Raw genomic sequence first — 14927 nt, 5'->3', positions numbered from 1 at the left:
TATCCCTGAACATTCTACCATCATGATGCATTGTGGGCATTTTGCTGATTTCACCCTCCCCCATACACACACACTTAGATTCCTGCTTCTCCAGCCCCTGCATTCCCCCCACCTACACACCTGTGTACACAGACCCACACATGCGTCAGGTGTGCAGTCACTTGGTTGTCTGGTGCCAAGTGCAGAGTGTCTGGCTGAAGAGTTGGGACTGTTAGCTTTTGTGCGGGAACCTTCCTGTGTTGGATGCCCCTTCGCTCCGGCTGATGGGAAGTGGCTGTGTTTCAGGTGCGTGTGTTTCGGCCGCCTTCCTTCACAGACGACAGAATTCATCCTGGACATCGACATCAAGGCAGCTGACTCACCGACTGAGTCACGCTGAGATGAAGGAGCTGGCCCCATCGGAATGATCTCCAAACTCGGAGGCTGGGGGCGGGATCGTCAAGAGAGAAAGGGAGCTGTGAAGTGGAAGATGACAGAAATGAGCTCAGAGGAGTGGAGGGGCCCCGGGAAGTCATGGAGCCTGGAGTAAAGCTAGAATTCAGAAATGAAGACAAGAAGCCGTCCAGAGAAGATGTGCAGAGGATCAGAGAGAGCGGGGGAGGGTAGAGTCAAGTCCAGGAGCTGCCCCAGCTTCCCTAGTGCCCTTGCAGTGGACTGGGCCTTACGATGTCTATTTGCACGCAGGAATCGGAGTAGGAAAATCCATGACAAGAACCTGAGGCTAAGGATCTGATGTTGCTTACGCTGAAGATTTCTGAAATATCAACTTGTTTTCGTGTTTTCCCTCCAAGACAGTGAGGCAGTTGTTCACACTGTTGAGTAGAGATGGCTTCAAGATGGCACAGGTTGATGGCACAGACCGCCAGGACTGAGCCTGGGGCTCAGGTCTGCCCGTCGCCATGGCTTCTAGGGGAAATTCTCACTAGAGGAGAAGCTAGAGACGCCAGAAGTGCAGCTGGAATTAGGGGAAACACAGAACTCCAGACGTTAGGCATCAGCGTAGCTGTAAACAAACTCATTCCTCCAGCTCCGCCAAGCTTGCCTTAATTTCTTTTTTATCTGATAAACAGACCCGTACTCTTTTTTTTGCCTGGTTGCAAGTAGACTAATTCTTTAGGGAATGGTGATATTCCAACTGACTAACACAGTTTGCTGCTCTTTCTCTGGAAATTGCATAATTCACACATCAACGTAATTCTCCTATGACTGGTAGTTTTGCAAACTTTGGAACTTTGCAATCCCATATGCAATTACTTTTCAGGTCTGATTGTATACACACCCGTCACCAGCTGGTTTGTTTGCTTTTTTTTCTCCCCTCTCATTTTACCAGTTTCAATGTTCCGACGATAACACAGTCGTGAAGACTCCTAATTCTGTCACGCTGTGGGACTAAATGGAGTCTCCTTTCCTGGGGAACGGCGGGGAAAGGGTGGCAGCTCTGTTTATGTATCCGGCCCGCAGGTGTTTGTCCCAGCTTGCACTGAGCTAACGCCTGGGTGGGTTTCAGCAAGCAGTTCCAGGAGTTCTGTTCCCATCGCCTCACCAGCAACAGCTGCAGACTGTTTGCTGTGTTTGGCCAGTCTGGAACTCACACCCCAAACCCTCTTCTCCGTCTCACGTGTGTAGCAGCCCGCTCTTCACATGTCTGCGTCACCCAAGCATGTACAGACCAGGGAGAAACAAAGATCTTGTGGGTCAAGATAAGCGTGCCCCTCCAGTTGTGGAGGCCTTCCTCCTTGCTCTCGGCTGGCACCAATTTGAAATGAGTTGTCTAGGGTTTCACATAGAGAAAGAAGGAAGAAAGGGAAGGAGGGGGAAGGGGAAGGAAGAGAGGCGGGTGGGCGGGACCTTTATAATCATGTAATATTTGACGCGTTCTTTGTAACACGCACACACGCGCGCTCGCACACACGCACAGCCTTGGAAGATAGGAAATTAAAGTAACGACGTCATGACTGTGACACTGCTGGCCCTGGGGTGGCTAGCTCCCGCCCGACTGCAGTCCTAACCCCAGGTTGTCCATGGCTCCCGCCCGACTGCAGTCCTAACCCCAGGTTGTCCATGGCTAGCTCCCGCCCGACTGCAGTCCTAACCCCAGGTTGTCCATGGCTAGCTCCCGACTGCAGTCCTAACCCCAGGTTGTCCATTTTGCAGGGCCGCTGTTCGAGAGAGAACTGCAAGTACCTCCACCCTCCAACACACTTAAAAACTCAACTAGAAATTAACGGGAGGAACAATTTGATCCAGCAAAAGACCGCAGCAGCGATGCTTGCCCAGCAGATGCAATTTATGTTTCCAGGAACGCCACTCCATCCTGTGGTGAGTGTACCTTCTGTAAGGATGGGCGGGTGACTGCCCGGGCAGTGCCACACAACTGAAAATGACCTCCCCTCACTCGGTCACTTTGGTTGTGATTACAGCTGATAGCTCTGAATCGCAGTGGGTGCTAAAAATGAGCTGTGTGTTCTCCTCTTCATTTAAATGGAAAGATACTTGTGTAGAAATGGGGCAAAGACTTCTGATCAATACCTAGGAAATTTGCACCACGCCAGCTCTTTCTCATCAGTGAACTCTGCATTTCAGACCGTCTTCGTGTGGAAATCGGTCCACATTTCTATTTGGAGTTTGTGATGTCTGGCTATGTGTCACGGAGGTCGTGATGCCTAAAATAAATTTAGCAATGTATTGGGTACTTTATGCAGTTAAGGGCATCATCTAAGGAAGAGGAAAGGGAGACTGGAGACGAATGAGCTCTCCAGTATCATGCAGCTGATACGTTGAACTTGAACTAGGTCATTAGCCAGAGTGCTCTGTACGGCTTGCTCCAGCTGGAGGCTGACAGCAGCTGCATCAGGATGGATGTCACCAGCAGCCACACACCAGGAGATGGCCTCCTCACTTAATCTCCTCTCTCCCCCAAGCCTGCAAAGGGTGTGGTAGTTACTGCAACAAGAACCCCAGATTCCATGTCCCAGGGGGTAGAGTGGATGAATATGTATTGTGTAAAATTTTTCTCCTCGATGGCAGTGTTTGAATATACCACTTTAAAGGTCTTAAAATTGCTTTAGAAGTAAGGCCCTCGGGGAAAAAGGAGTGCATTCGATGCCAGTGGGTTTCATTTACAGTGTGAATTATGTGTCAAAAGCTAGGTAATTTTTAAAAAAGCCAAAGTGAGTGGATTTTCACAAAAGATTACAGAAATCAGTCTGTATTGTAATAAAGGTCTGTGTGAGTGAGCGCAGCTAAATCAAAAAGGATGGTGACCAGCGACCACCACTTCCTCTGCTGTGTTCCCATGAGGTGGGTCGGGGAGAGGAGGATGGGCAGGAAGAGTGGAGAGACCTTAGCCATTTTCTGGAAGTTCTGTTCGCCTCCAGGCAGAAAATGATTCCACGACTCACCTTTGCCCAGAGTGCGGAAAAATGCAGATGATTCCAAGGTAAAACAGACACAGCCTTTGGGGATAGACAGATGCGAGCACAGGGCTGAGTAAGAGCCAGGCAGAAGAGAGAAGGAGATTGCCCAGGAAATGGTTGACTGAAGGAAAGGGGTATTGATAAGTCATCACACAGGGCCCGACAGAGCTGTACCAGATGGGCAGACCTAACGCACATGGAGCTTAATCGAAACACCAGCCATTTCAGTGATTCTGTTTAAAACTCCGCCATGCATAATTTACGATTCATTTTTTGATGTGCACATAAAATTTGTTTTATTAAATTACCTAAATGTTAAAATAATGTACTTATACATATTAAATAATGTCTATGGCAGTAAATTTAATATGAGCCTGGTCGATATAACAGCGGCATGTTATGTATCTCAGTCATTCAAGCTATACACTTCCTGTTTGTAGAATTAATAAGAATCGACCCTCGTACTCAGTCCTGTTCATACAGAAAAACATATTCATGCCTGAAATATTATTTGAACTATTTAAGAGGTTTTTTGTGTATTTTTGTATTTGCCTCAGAGATCAATCAGAAGTTGATCACTATTCTATAAAAAGGAAATGGCCTACTTAAATATTGCGGTACTGGTTTCAAAATCACAAGAAGTATGAGCATACAGAACGTACTGAATCTAATATTCAACAACTTACCAACAAATTTTCCTTAGGATTTTAAAGATGAATTTGTATCCTAGTCAGTTAACTAAATAATGGCCCTTAGAGTTCTTGCTTTCTATAGATGCCGGTAGATAGGTGATAGGTGGATGGATGGATGGATGGATGGATGGACGGATGGATGGATGGATGGAATAGATGGATAGATAGATAGAGAGAGAGAGAGAGAGAGAGAGAGAGAGAGAGAGAGAGAGAGAGATGGGACACAGGGTCTTTGCAGTTGCGATTATAGTCCACAGATGGCGAGATTCTCTCGGAGTATATGTAGTCACAAGTGTCCTCAGAAGAGATGGACAAGTTGGGGTTGGTCCAGAAAGAAGACCACATGTCCACAGAGGCAGGGACTTGGTATGGTCACAAGCCAAGAAAAGCCAGCAGCCACCAGCACATGGAAGAGACAAATGACGGATGTTCTCCCCCAGAGTCTCCAGAGGGACCACACTCTGCTAGTGCCTTTCTGATAGCGCGGCATAACGGTTTTCGGGCTTCCGGCCTTCTGCAGAAGAGATTTTCTTCACGAAGGCTTTCTGTGGATCCTGCCCTCGGGCCTCTTCAGCTGTGTGTTCGCACTGAGTGCTGACAGGCACCAAACGGAAAGTGTCTTAGACCTCTTGGCAGCAGCACCATGTGCAGAAACTACAAGCTTATCGTCAAGACTGGAGCTGCTGTGGTTCCAAGAGTGGAGTCCTCCAGAGTGCCTGCTCTGCTCCTGTCTCGGCTGAGCCACGTTTCCTAGGCAGTAGGAACCGACAGCACTGCTCAGAGCAGGCCCACACGTCTTATCTACAGAAGGCTCGAGCCAGTGGAGAGGCACACACTGCTTGCTGTCTGTGCTCCAAAGTCATGCGGACATAGTATATTGATTCCAAGAGGCCTGATCTGGGGAACGCTCAAGAGTGGACGTCAGCCCATGCTGGGAGGCAGGAGACCAGGATGCTTTGCTTAGACTCACCCTCAATAGCGGTGGCTCGGGCTTAGCCTTTCAGGATCTGCTCTTTGACCAGCTCTCACCTGCAAGGCTGTAATTCCTTCTGCTGTGCTTGCTTCTCGTGGCTTAGTTTGGAGAGATTAAAGAAGACAGCATGCGTGGCAATGCCTTGAACACGCTAGAACCATTCACAGATGCAGAGTGCAGAGTGTCCCACGACTGCCACAAAACGCACATCTCAGCAAACGACCTCACGTGTCTTTCAGTCATCAACGTCAGCGAAGAGCACTCTGTGCGCTAAAATGATGCTGTCTAATGTCTAATTGATCTGTCTTCATAAGGCCCATGAACTTATTTAAACATTTGAGTTTCCAACCATAGAGAGTATTTTCCCAATGTACGTTTAAAAAAAAAAAAAAAAAAAAAAAAAAAACCAGATACTTGCTGCAGTTAAATTCCACGTTTCACATCTGTTGAGTGTATTGCTGTGCTGATTAGAGAAACATTAGATAATTGGAGGCAAAGACTGTGATGATGTGAATGTTTGTGCCGCCGATGACAGCAGCTATTTATAGAGGTTGGGCAGTGGGAAATGGAAGAGAAGCAGTCATTTGTGCGGATGAGCCTTTCAGTGATTTCACGTGTCCATTGCAGGTGAGAAAGCTTAGAACTCAGACAAGTCAATTTCCTCTTCAGGAAGCAAGGACTGGATTTGAACATAGGTCTCTCTACATCTAAAACCTATAATTGCTTTTCTCTTCAGTGGCATTACCTATAGTGAATTGTTGCCACTATCATCTGTAATGCACAATGAATATATTTCAGAACCTTAATATATTTCAGGTGAACAAATAGCGTGGCTTTGAATGCCCAATTTGACATTTTGTTGGAATAAATTTGTTGATATCATAAAGGGTTTCAGAAAATACATTTTGAGGTTCTCACTTATAATTATCTAAGGGTCAATGTGCAGGTATATCACTGTGATCATCTGTGGGAGAAGAGAGTTGGGAATCTACATGATTTTAAAAAAAAAAAAAAAAGAGGGGCTGGAGAGATGGCTAAGCAGTTAGGAGTGCTTGCCGGTTTTCCAAAGGACCCAAGCTTATTTCCTAAAACTCATGTTAGGCAGCTCACAAAGACAGGTACTAGAGCTCCAGGGGCATCTAAAACCCTCCTGTGACCTCGTGGACATGTTTAAACACACATGGCACACATGTACACAGGCACTGTGAAATAAATAAATGCAAAAATAGGGCATTCACATCCAGAAAAATCAAACCAAGGTGTTCATGGGAGTTTCCATTTATGTGAATACTAGCTTTGTCCATTTTTCTTTGAATTGAATCATGTGTTACAAATATAGCTTTTAATACCTATTTTCATTCCTCATTTTTGAAAATGGTCCCCAAATCTGGTCACACACTCTTCACATAGTAAGGCTTTTAACTGCCGAGACCTACTCCAGCAGCATTCCTGGCTTTAGGAATCCGCACGCCCCCCAGGGCAGTTCAGATACAATGGTTCCATTGAATCACTGATGTGTGTGGCCTCTCAGGGTTCATATTTTTAATCCTAAAAAAATACAGACCTTATACTATTAGGTTACTTTTTTTCCATAGTACTGAATTACCACAGGGACAGTTACAAAATGCCATAGCTTTCTATAATTATGACTCCAGTGGGTAACACATCCCATCCACGGAAAATTCTGTAGAAAGTCAGGGAGGAAAACACTCTAAACCACCAGCCCTTTCCAGTGTGCGGAGCTCGTGTTGCAGTTTCTCCCAAAGCAAACATTATTTCCGAACCATAAAGCTGTAAGAGTTCCTCGTGGGAGAACTACGCAGCGTTCCTCCCAGACCGTTAGAACCCCTCCTGTAGCTCCCAGCCGCTTCTCCAAAGACTTCGCAGCCTCTCTGGAAGTCTCTGCACCAGCTGCCAGTACTTTGCTGTCTCCCGACGTGGCGACATGGTCATTCGTAAGAGACATCGCTCTGTCGTCCTAAATGAAAATGCACTCGCCCAGACTGCCGGTTTTCCCATGTGTTAAACAACTCCTCCGGACTCTAAACAGACAACAAGAAGGTTACCCACAGTGTAAAAACAGAGAAACATTATGACGCACGGCAACGGCCTAACTCAGTGCTGGAAAGTCACGTGACGACCTGGCTGGAAATATTTGGGAATTTATCATGGAAACAAACCGTTTTACACTTTGTAAGTCTGGGATGTAGCTCAGTGGAAAAGCACCTGCCTATCACGTGGGAGACCTTAGCTTCAAACCTCAACCCTTCAAAAAAGAAAAAAAAAATTCCATAGCTTAAAACCAAGCAAACAAATAAAGAACTATTAGGTCCAGTTCAGTGTGCAGTTTATTCTTAGAAAAATCCTTGGAAACTATGTTAACAGCGATTCTTCAAAGGTAAAAATGCATAGCTTAATCAGTGGCTTGTGCCCATAATCCCAGAAGACCTGAGGCAGGACAGTGCTGAGTTCACAACCAGCGTGAGCTACATAATAGTTACCATCTACCCTGGGATGCGTGTAGAGACTTTGTCTAAATAATAAAGAAATATTAAATAAGGTTTGTTGTCTAAGTATGTGTAATGTCTTTTCTGAAAAGTGGCATTATTCAGATGTCCCTTAGATGGAACTAATAATTCATCTTCCCAACCCAGAGTGTAACTCTTCTTAGTGAGGGCTGTAGTGATGGGAAGCACGGTTCATCAGAGATGGGGTGTGCTTGTCATTGCTTCTCTGACTGTGCGACTCTGGGGTTTTAGAGGTCATGAGAGAAAATACTCACAGTTGAAAACTGCAAGCTCTCCCACCCAGCTTTTCCAGAATGGAAGGATGTATCGACATATCGACACATAGTAGGGGTTAGCAACACATAGTAGGCACGCACAAAAGCACCTATGAGTTGGGCATGTCCGTACGAAAGAGGGGAACATACTGGTCAGTCTGAACAAAATAGATCCCTAGGAAGTTAACGTGTGAGAATGTGTGGCCACCTTGACTATCAAGCTATAATCAAGGGGTGTTTTAATTCATGTCCCCTGTAGAGACCTATAGGAAAATGCAGAGATGACCAGTCTATATGTTGTAGGTCTTACTGCCTTTGGGTTAGAGCTCTCAATAGCTTGGAATGATATGTAATCTGGGTGTTCCCCTGATGCTCTCCAATATGTTGATATGGTTTGGGGAAGAAAGAATTGATAATGTTTTCATTTTTGAGGAGCAAAAGAAAAAAAGAAGAGGGAGTGTCTAATGAACTTCAGCAATTAAGAGTTGAATTGAACAACTGATACAAAGGATATTCTAGGAAGGGGAAATTTTCTGTCAAATGGCATTTAGTAGTGATTTGTGGAATTTTGCTCAAATGACACTTGTTGGTAAGTTTTGAACTAAGTAAGGTTTTCCTGTGTTGTTTTCTTTAACAGACCACTTTTCCTGTAGGTCCCACCATGGGGACAAATGCAGCTATTAGCTTTGCTCCTTACTTAGCGCCTGTCACCCCCGGAGTTGGGTTAGTCCCAACAGAGATTCTACCAACTACACCTGTCATTGTTCCCGGAAGTCCACCAGTTACTGTCCCGGGCTCAACTGCAACTCAGAAGCTTCTCAGGACTGATAAACTGGAGGTACTTCAATTATGCTTGTGTTTGGAAATGCATCAGTAGTAGAAATGTATGTCTGTTAGAATGGATGAATGCTTGTGCATAATTTCATCCTTCAGAAAAATCCATGTGCGTGTATATGTGTGCATGCACACACATACACACCGTCTTAAACCCTTGTATTCACAGTTCTTTAGTGTAAAATTAAAAGAATAACTTTGATATAAGCAAAAGTCAGTTAAGATAGGTTCTATGCATAAGAAGAAAATACTGACCAGATATGGTGGCCTCCCTGTGTCTGTAATCCCAGCACCAAGGAGCTGGAGAGAGAATCCTGCCACAGGTTCAAGTCCAGATTGGGCTACAGAGAAGTCCTGGCCAGTGTGCTACAGAGTGGGACCCTGTCTCAAAACACTAGAAAAAAGTCAACCAGTAGAATATGGATATCATCAGGATATAAGCTGTAGAGTTGGCTCTTGGTCTTCACACACACCCGCTGTGTACAGCAGCAAGAGCCCTTACTGGACTCCAGGAAGTTCTGAAAATGGTCAGAAGCTGACAGTCAGGGAAATGGGAGCACTTAAGGACAAGAGAACAAGAAAATAGCATGTCAACTCGCAACAGTTGTATGAATCAAGCATGGGTGCTCTAGCATGTTCCAGATGCCACAGCATCTTAATGGTGTTGCTGGTAAGAAGGATTTATGTGGTTATCGATAGGTTGTCTTTTACATATCATATTTAACATAACATATTTAATTTGACATAAATTCAAATATTCTATAAAATTCAGGATTGAGTGCATGTATTTACACACACATACATACACACACACACACACACACACACACACACACACACGCACGCACACTTTTACATTTGGATCAAGCAAATCCTCTTGAACTTTGTTGAATAAAATTTTTCTTTAATCAGAGCTAAGGATTTGCCTATTAACCCTGCTTCACTATCCCAGTGATAGTCAACAGAGCATCCCATATGGCTATGTAAAGATCCTGATAGATTTCTGAAAGGCTCCATTAATTCCAATATTGATTAGAATTGTTAGGTAGTCTGTATATACTTAGAATGCAGGCCTATTAAGGAATAGTCTTCCAGTGTGCATTCATTTAGATACTAATCAAATAAATCTCTAGGACTAGAAATGTTTATAGGCCCTGGCAAATGTTTTAGAGTTCAGGATGTCAAACTCAGATACTTTCAAAGATGCATTCTTTTCACTCAGCTTCTATCTGGAGTATATGGGTCTCTAAAGAAAGAGAATATAAATCCTATTTTGCTACTATTTTGGAAACTTTAGGCTATGCTATGGCTCCTGAAGTCTATCCTGAGGATGCTGAGGATGGAGGTGTGTGGGGCTCTACCTGCTGGTGCTGAGGGAGCCTAGATGCTCAGGATATGATAGTGAAAACCAAATAAAATGAGAATAGCTGAAAGCCAGGTGGTGGTGGTACACGCCTTTAATCCCAGCACTTGGGAGGCAGAGACAGGTGGATCTCTGTGAGTTTGAGGCCAACCTGGTCTACAAGAGCTAGTTCCAGGACAGGCTCCAAAGCTACAGAGAAACCCTGTCTTGAAAAACCAGAGAGAGAGAGGGGGGAGGGAGAGAATGAATAGTTGGAAACAAAAGTTCCTTCAACAGGATAGGTAGACAAGGGATCTGCTCTTCACAGTTGACCTCAGCAGATCAGTTCTGGTTTATTTCATACCAGGAATGACGTCAGCTGCCCCCAGTACACCTGTCAAAGTTTCAGCTACAACAGTGGGGTTTGGATGGATGGGAGTCAGGACCTGAAGAGTCTGACTCTGGTGATCCCTTCACTTAGAGTGCCATCACAGGCTTGAGGGTTAGAGGTTCAAGGTCAGCCTCTGGTACCTGGTGAATTTGAAACCAGCCTAGGCTACATGAGATTCTATTGAAATACAAAATGAACCAAAACAGAATCTAAGTGAACATCTGACTAGATTTTAATTTAGCGATTGTTTTTCTGATGATGGAATTTTGGACAATACCCAAACAGGAAGGAATTGTGAATGACTTTGAGGTCCACCAACCTGGCTTGACCATTGGTCAGTAAAACACTTCCCCAGACAGGACTGGCTTTCCCAGACTCTAGCTTCCTAGCTCTGTCCCTTCAGTACTGTCCCTGGTGACCAAGAAGCAAGGCACTGGTTACATTTGCTTGCTGTGGGACTGGAGCCCGTGAGAAGCAACTTTACCGTTCTGTGGGCTTTTTCCTGCTGATAGTTACAAAGCAGGAATGAATTACATAAGTAATATGCATAAGCTTCTCTGTTTCATACTATATGTCTATAACGAAGAACACTCTTCAATGTCTACAGAAATCTTTCTATGTATAGTAAAATCTTGGTTCACTAGAATTCTCAAAAGATAGAGAGGTTTAGTTATTTGAGATTTTAGGAGACACGGGAATTAAAATTTTTTAGAAATTAGTATTTCTTACTGTTCTGTTTCCTCCCTTTATTTACTCTTTTCCTCTTACTGTATTTCTCTCTCTCTCTCTCTCTCTCTCTCTCTCTCTCTCTCTCTCTCTCTTGTTTGCCATCAAAAATAATTCAGTGAGTTTAAAATGAAAGTTTTAATGTCTGGGGGTCATGATTCTTGTGATTGGAGTTTTACATATCAACTTTTGTAGAAGGGGGGAGGAAGAAGGAGAGGCAAGAGCCTTTACAGTCATTGAGCTTTGTCCCCATCCTCAGAGAGGTGAGCAGATGTACCATCTTCCCAGAACTGTTTACACACTGTGGCCACTTGGTCCATGGGTAAAACATCCTTCTGTGCCAGGACTCTGTAGCACCCTAAGATGATTATCCAAGTTAGGGGTACCCAGCTGTACACATGTGTGTTGTGTAACCAGCATACATGCATTATAGGGCATAGGTAGGTAGAGTGACTGAGGAGACCCTGAATGGGAGAGAAGGGGAAGAGGGAGGGCAGGGAGGCAAGGGGAGAGTGGAAGGGAAGGGAAAATAAATGAGAAGAGAAAAGACGGTGTGTATGAATGCAGAGCTATGGCCGCGTAGACATTGTAAAAAAAAAAAAAAGCAAAGGATGATAGTAAATGTTAGAGAGATAGATGATAGCATAGATAGATAGATGATAGATAGGTAGATAGATGATAGATAGATAGATGATAGATAGATAATAGATAGATAGATAGATAGATAGATAGATAGATAGATAGATAGATAGATGATAGATAGATAGATAGATGATAGATTATAGATAGATAGATAGATAGATAGATAGATAGATAGATAGATAGATGATATGTAGGTAGGTAGATAGATGATAGATAGATAGATGATAAAGAGGCACACGCACACACACATACATAAATGCTTGAGTTGTGTGATGGTGGATATGTGCATGTGTTATAATTCGTATCACTACTCAAAGACATGTATGTAAGTAATGAGAATCAATATGGCATGCTTTTCAGGAACAGTGGTGACTTTGTTCAATTATTTTTCCTTTGTTGTTTTAGGTAAAGAGCAGATTTCAGATTAATTTCTCCATTTCAGTATTTACCCTAGGAAAATGCACAAAGCAAAGCCCAAATTAGTTTGTTAGAAATTCCGGTAACTTGGTTCATAACAGTTTTCCTCTCTGTGAACCTAAAAGCACCATGAGGGGAAGTGTCTCCTAGTCCTCCTTCCTCCTTTTCTCCCTCCTCCTCATTTACCTCCTCTCCTGCCTCCCATTTCCCTTCCCTCTCCTCTCCCTCCTCCCAATTCCCCTTTCTCCTTCTCCTGTTCTCCTTTCCCTCCTCTTCCTCCTCCTATTTCCTAACCCCCTTCTCTCTGTCCTCTTATTCCCCTTCTCCTCCTCTCCCTCCTCATATTCCCCTTCCTCCTCCTCTTCCTCTTCCTATTTCCCACCCTTCCTCTTAATCCCCTTCCTCCTCTCCCTCCTCCCATTCCCCTTCCCTCTCCCTCCTCCCATTCCCCTTCCCCTCTCCCTCCTCATATTCCCCTTCCTCCTCCTCTTCCTCTTCCTATTTCCCACCCCTCCTCTTAATCCCCTTCCTCCTCTTCCTCCTCCCATTCCCCTTCCCCTCTCCCTCCTCCCATTCCCCTTCCCCTCTCCCTCCTCATATTCCCCTTCCTCCTCCTCTTCCTCTTCCTATTTCCCACCCTTCCTCTTAATCCCCTTCCTCCTCTCCCTCCTCCCATTCCTCTTCTCCTCTCCCTCCTCATATTCCCCTTCCTCCTCTTCCTCTTCCTATTTCCCACCCCTCCTCTTAATCCTCTTCCTCCTCTCCCTCCTCCCATTCCTCTTCCCCTCTCCCTCCTCCCATTCCCCTTTTTCCTCTCTTCCTCCTCTTCCCCTTCCTCCTCCCATTCCCCTTCCTCCTCCTCCCCCTCCTCTCCCACCCTTCTCCTCTCCCTGCTCCCGGTCCTCTCCCCCACCTCCCCCTCCGTGGGCAAGGTGGGCAGCAGGCTTTCTTCTGCAGCGCTCTGCTCTTTCCCCTTGTCTCAGGTATGCAGGGAGTTCCAGCGAGGAAACTGTGCCCGGGGAGAGACAGACTGCCGCTTTGCACACCCGGCAGACAGCACCATGATCGACACAAACGACAACACCGTAACCGTTTGTATGGATTACATAAAGGGGCGTTGCATGAGGGAGAAATGCAAATATTTTCACCCTCCTGCACACTTGCAGGCCAAAATCAAAGCCGCGCAGCACCAAGCCAACCAGGCCGCGGTGGCCGCCCAGGCAGCCGCGGCCGCGGCCACAGTCATGGTAAGTGAACCGCCCGCGCCTGCACCGCACACCGCCTCCCAGGCCGCGGGTGGTGCTTGCGGGTGGGAAGGACAGCTGGGAGACGAGGCTGCCATTCCTGCTGCTCCGCTGCCTAAGTTCTGTTGTCATCCCCCACCCCTTTTCGTTTTGTTCTGTTTTCCCCTCCCTTCTTCACAATAACTAAATCCCCAAGGTGCAGGGAACCCTGGCTGTGAGCTTTGTCCCTTCTTCGATCCACCTGTGTGCCCTGTTCCCTTATTAACTGGGATATTGGGCTTAGGGCCTTAATGAATCAGAGGGCAGTCAAGAAAAGTCAAACTCAGAGAGCCCACAGGAAAACAACAGATGCCGCCAGCTGCTGAAGCCCCTCTAGAAGGGAGCTGGAACCTTCAGAGATACCCAGCAACCCGTGACCTAGCCAGACATCAGCTACTCTTCCTGTTGTCTCTTTGCCCTCAGCCCAGGCAGTGCTTGCCAAGGGCCCCAGGGAAACGTCAAACCCACGGACAACTAATGAGAGAGTGAAACTGGAAGCCGAAGCAAAGGCGCTGAAAGACCTATACCCAGGCTAGCCCTTCTCTGTCCCTCAGGAACCAATGCTGTTACAGCCCCTCAGTCTCACTGACCCTGGCCTGTAAAGACTCCAGAATCTTAAATCTCACCTAGACTCTCAGGATCAGAACTTTCATTTTTAAAAAATAAATTCCCACTTCGGACTGAGAAAGGTAGCTCATTGGTTAAGAGACTGCCCTGCTCTTGGGAGAACGAAGGTTTGACGCCCAGCCCTCACCTCACAGTAAGCCTATAGCGCCATCTCCAGGAAGCTCTAACTGTCCTGACAAATGCACATCTTCAAACACAGACACACACATGCACATAACATGTAACAATTCCCAGGTGTTTTGCATGGTGTTGATACTGGAGAATCATGTGCCTAGGCCACGCCCCAATCTTGGCCATATTGAGGAATCAAGTGAATGGGTTAGAAAGGATCTGACATTGATCTTAACCCTAAAGCAGCTTTTGGGGGTGCTGTGTGCTGGGCAGGGACCAGGGGCGCATCCTCCAAAGTTTCCAGGTGGCTCAGCTCCTGGGTTCAGCCACAGCTGAGAACCATAGCGCTGGGATGCAGACATTTCTAGTGGATTCCTGAGAAATCTGCTTTACTGCACAGTGGGCACCGTGCAGTCATTCCAGACAGCATTAGAAGCCTGCCAGCCATGAAGGACCTGCTGGGTAGAGTAAATAAAGGAGGATGGCTGCTATGCCCTAGAGGAGCTTGGCATGTCTTAGTGTGAACAATAGTGCCTCTCACTCACAGACAGGAAAACATGATGGGCTCGTGGGGATAGGAAGAACACAGGGGCCGGTCCTTCCTGGAAAAGAGTAGGTGGGACTTCAGAGACGAAGGGCATTACCCAAAGCATGGTCTAGGTGCTGGAGAGATGGCTCAGTGGTTAAGAGC

The 14927-nt window shown here is 45.8% G+C and overlaps 1 protein-coding gene across 6 annotated transcripts in view; it reads left to right on the top strand.

Annotated features, from left to right (window-relative positions):
• Positions 1 to 14927, top strand: part of Mbnl2 (muscleblind like splicing regulator 2) — a 153505-nt gene that overhangs the window by 95408 nt on the left and 43170 nt on the right. For all 6 annotated transcript variants that reach the window (XM_038309832.1, XM_038309828.1, XM_038309829.1 and 3 more), the window contains 3 exons: positions 2155 to 2319; positions 8501 to 8701; positions 13199 to 13462. In XM_038309832.1, coding sequence (XP_038165760.1) covers positions 2155 to 2319; positions 8501 to 8701; positions 13199 to 13462 — 630 coding nt within the window. The remainder of the gene's footprint in view (positions 1 to 2154; positions 2320 to 8500; positions 8702 to 13198; positions 13463 to 14927) is intronic.

The sequence above is a fragment of the Arvicola amphibius genome, chromosome 13, assembly GCF_903992535.2.
Source record: "Arvicola amphibius chromosome 13, mArvAmp1.2, whole genome shotgun sequence".
In the NCBI taxonomy this organism is placed as follows: Eukaryota; Metazoa; Chordata; class Mammalia; order Rodentia; family Cricetidae; genus Arvicola; species Arvicola amphibius.
This window is presented reverse-complemented; position numbering and strand designations above follow the sequence as displayed.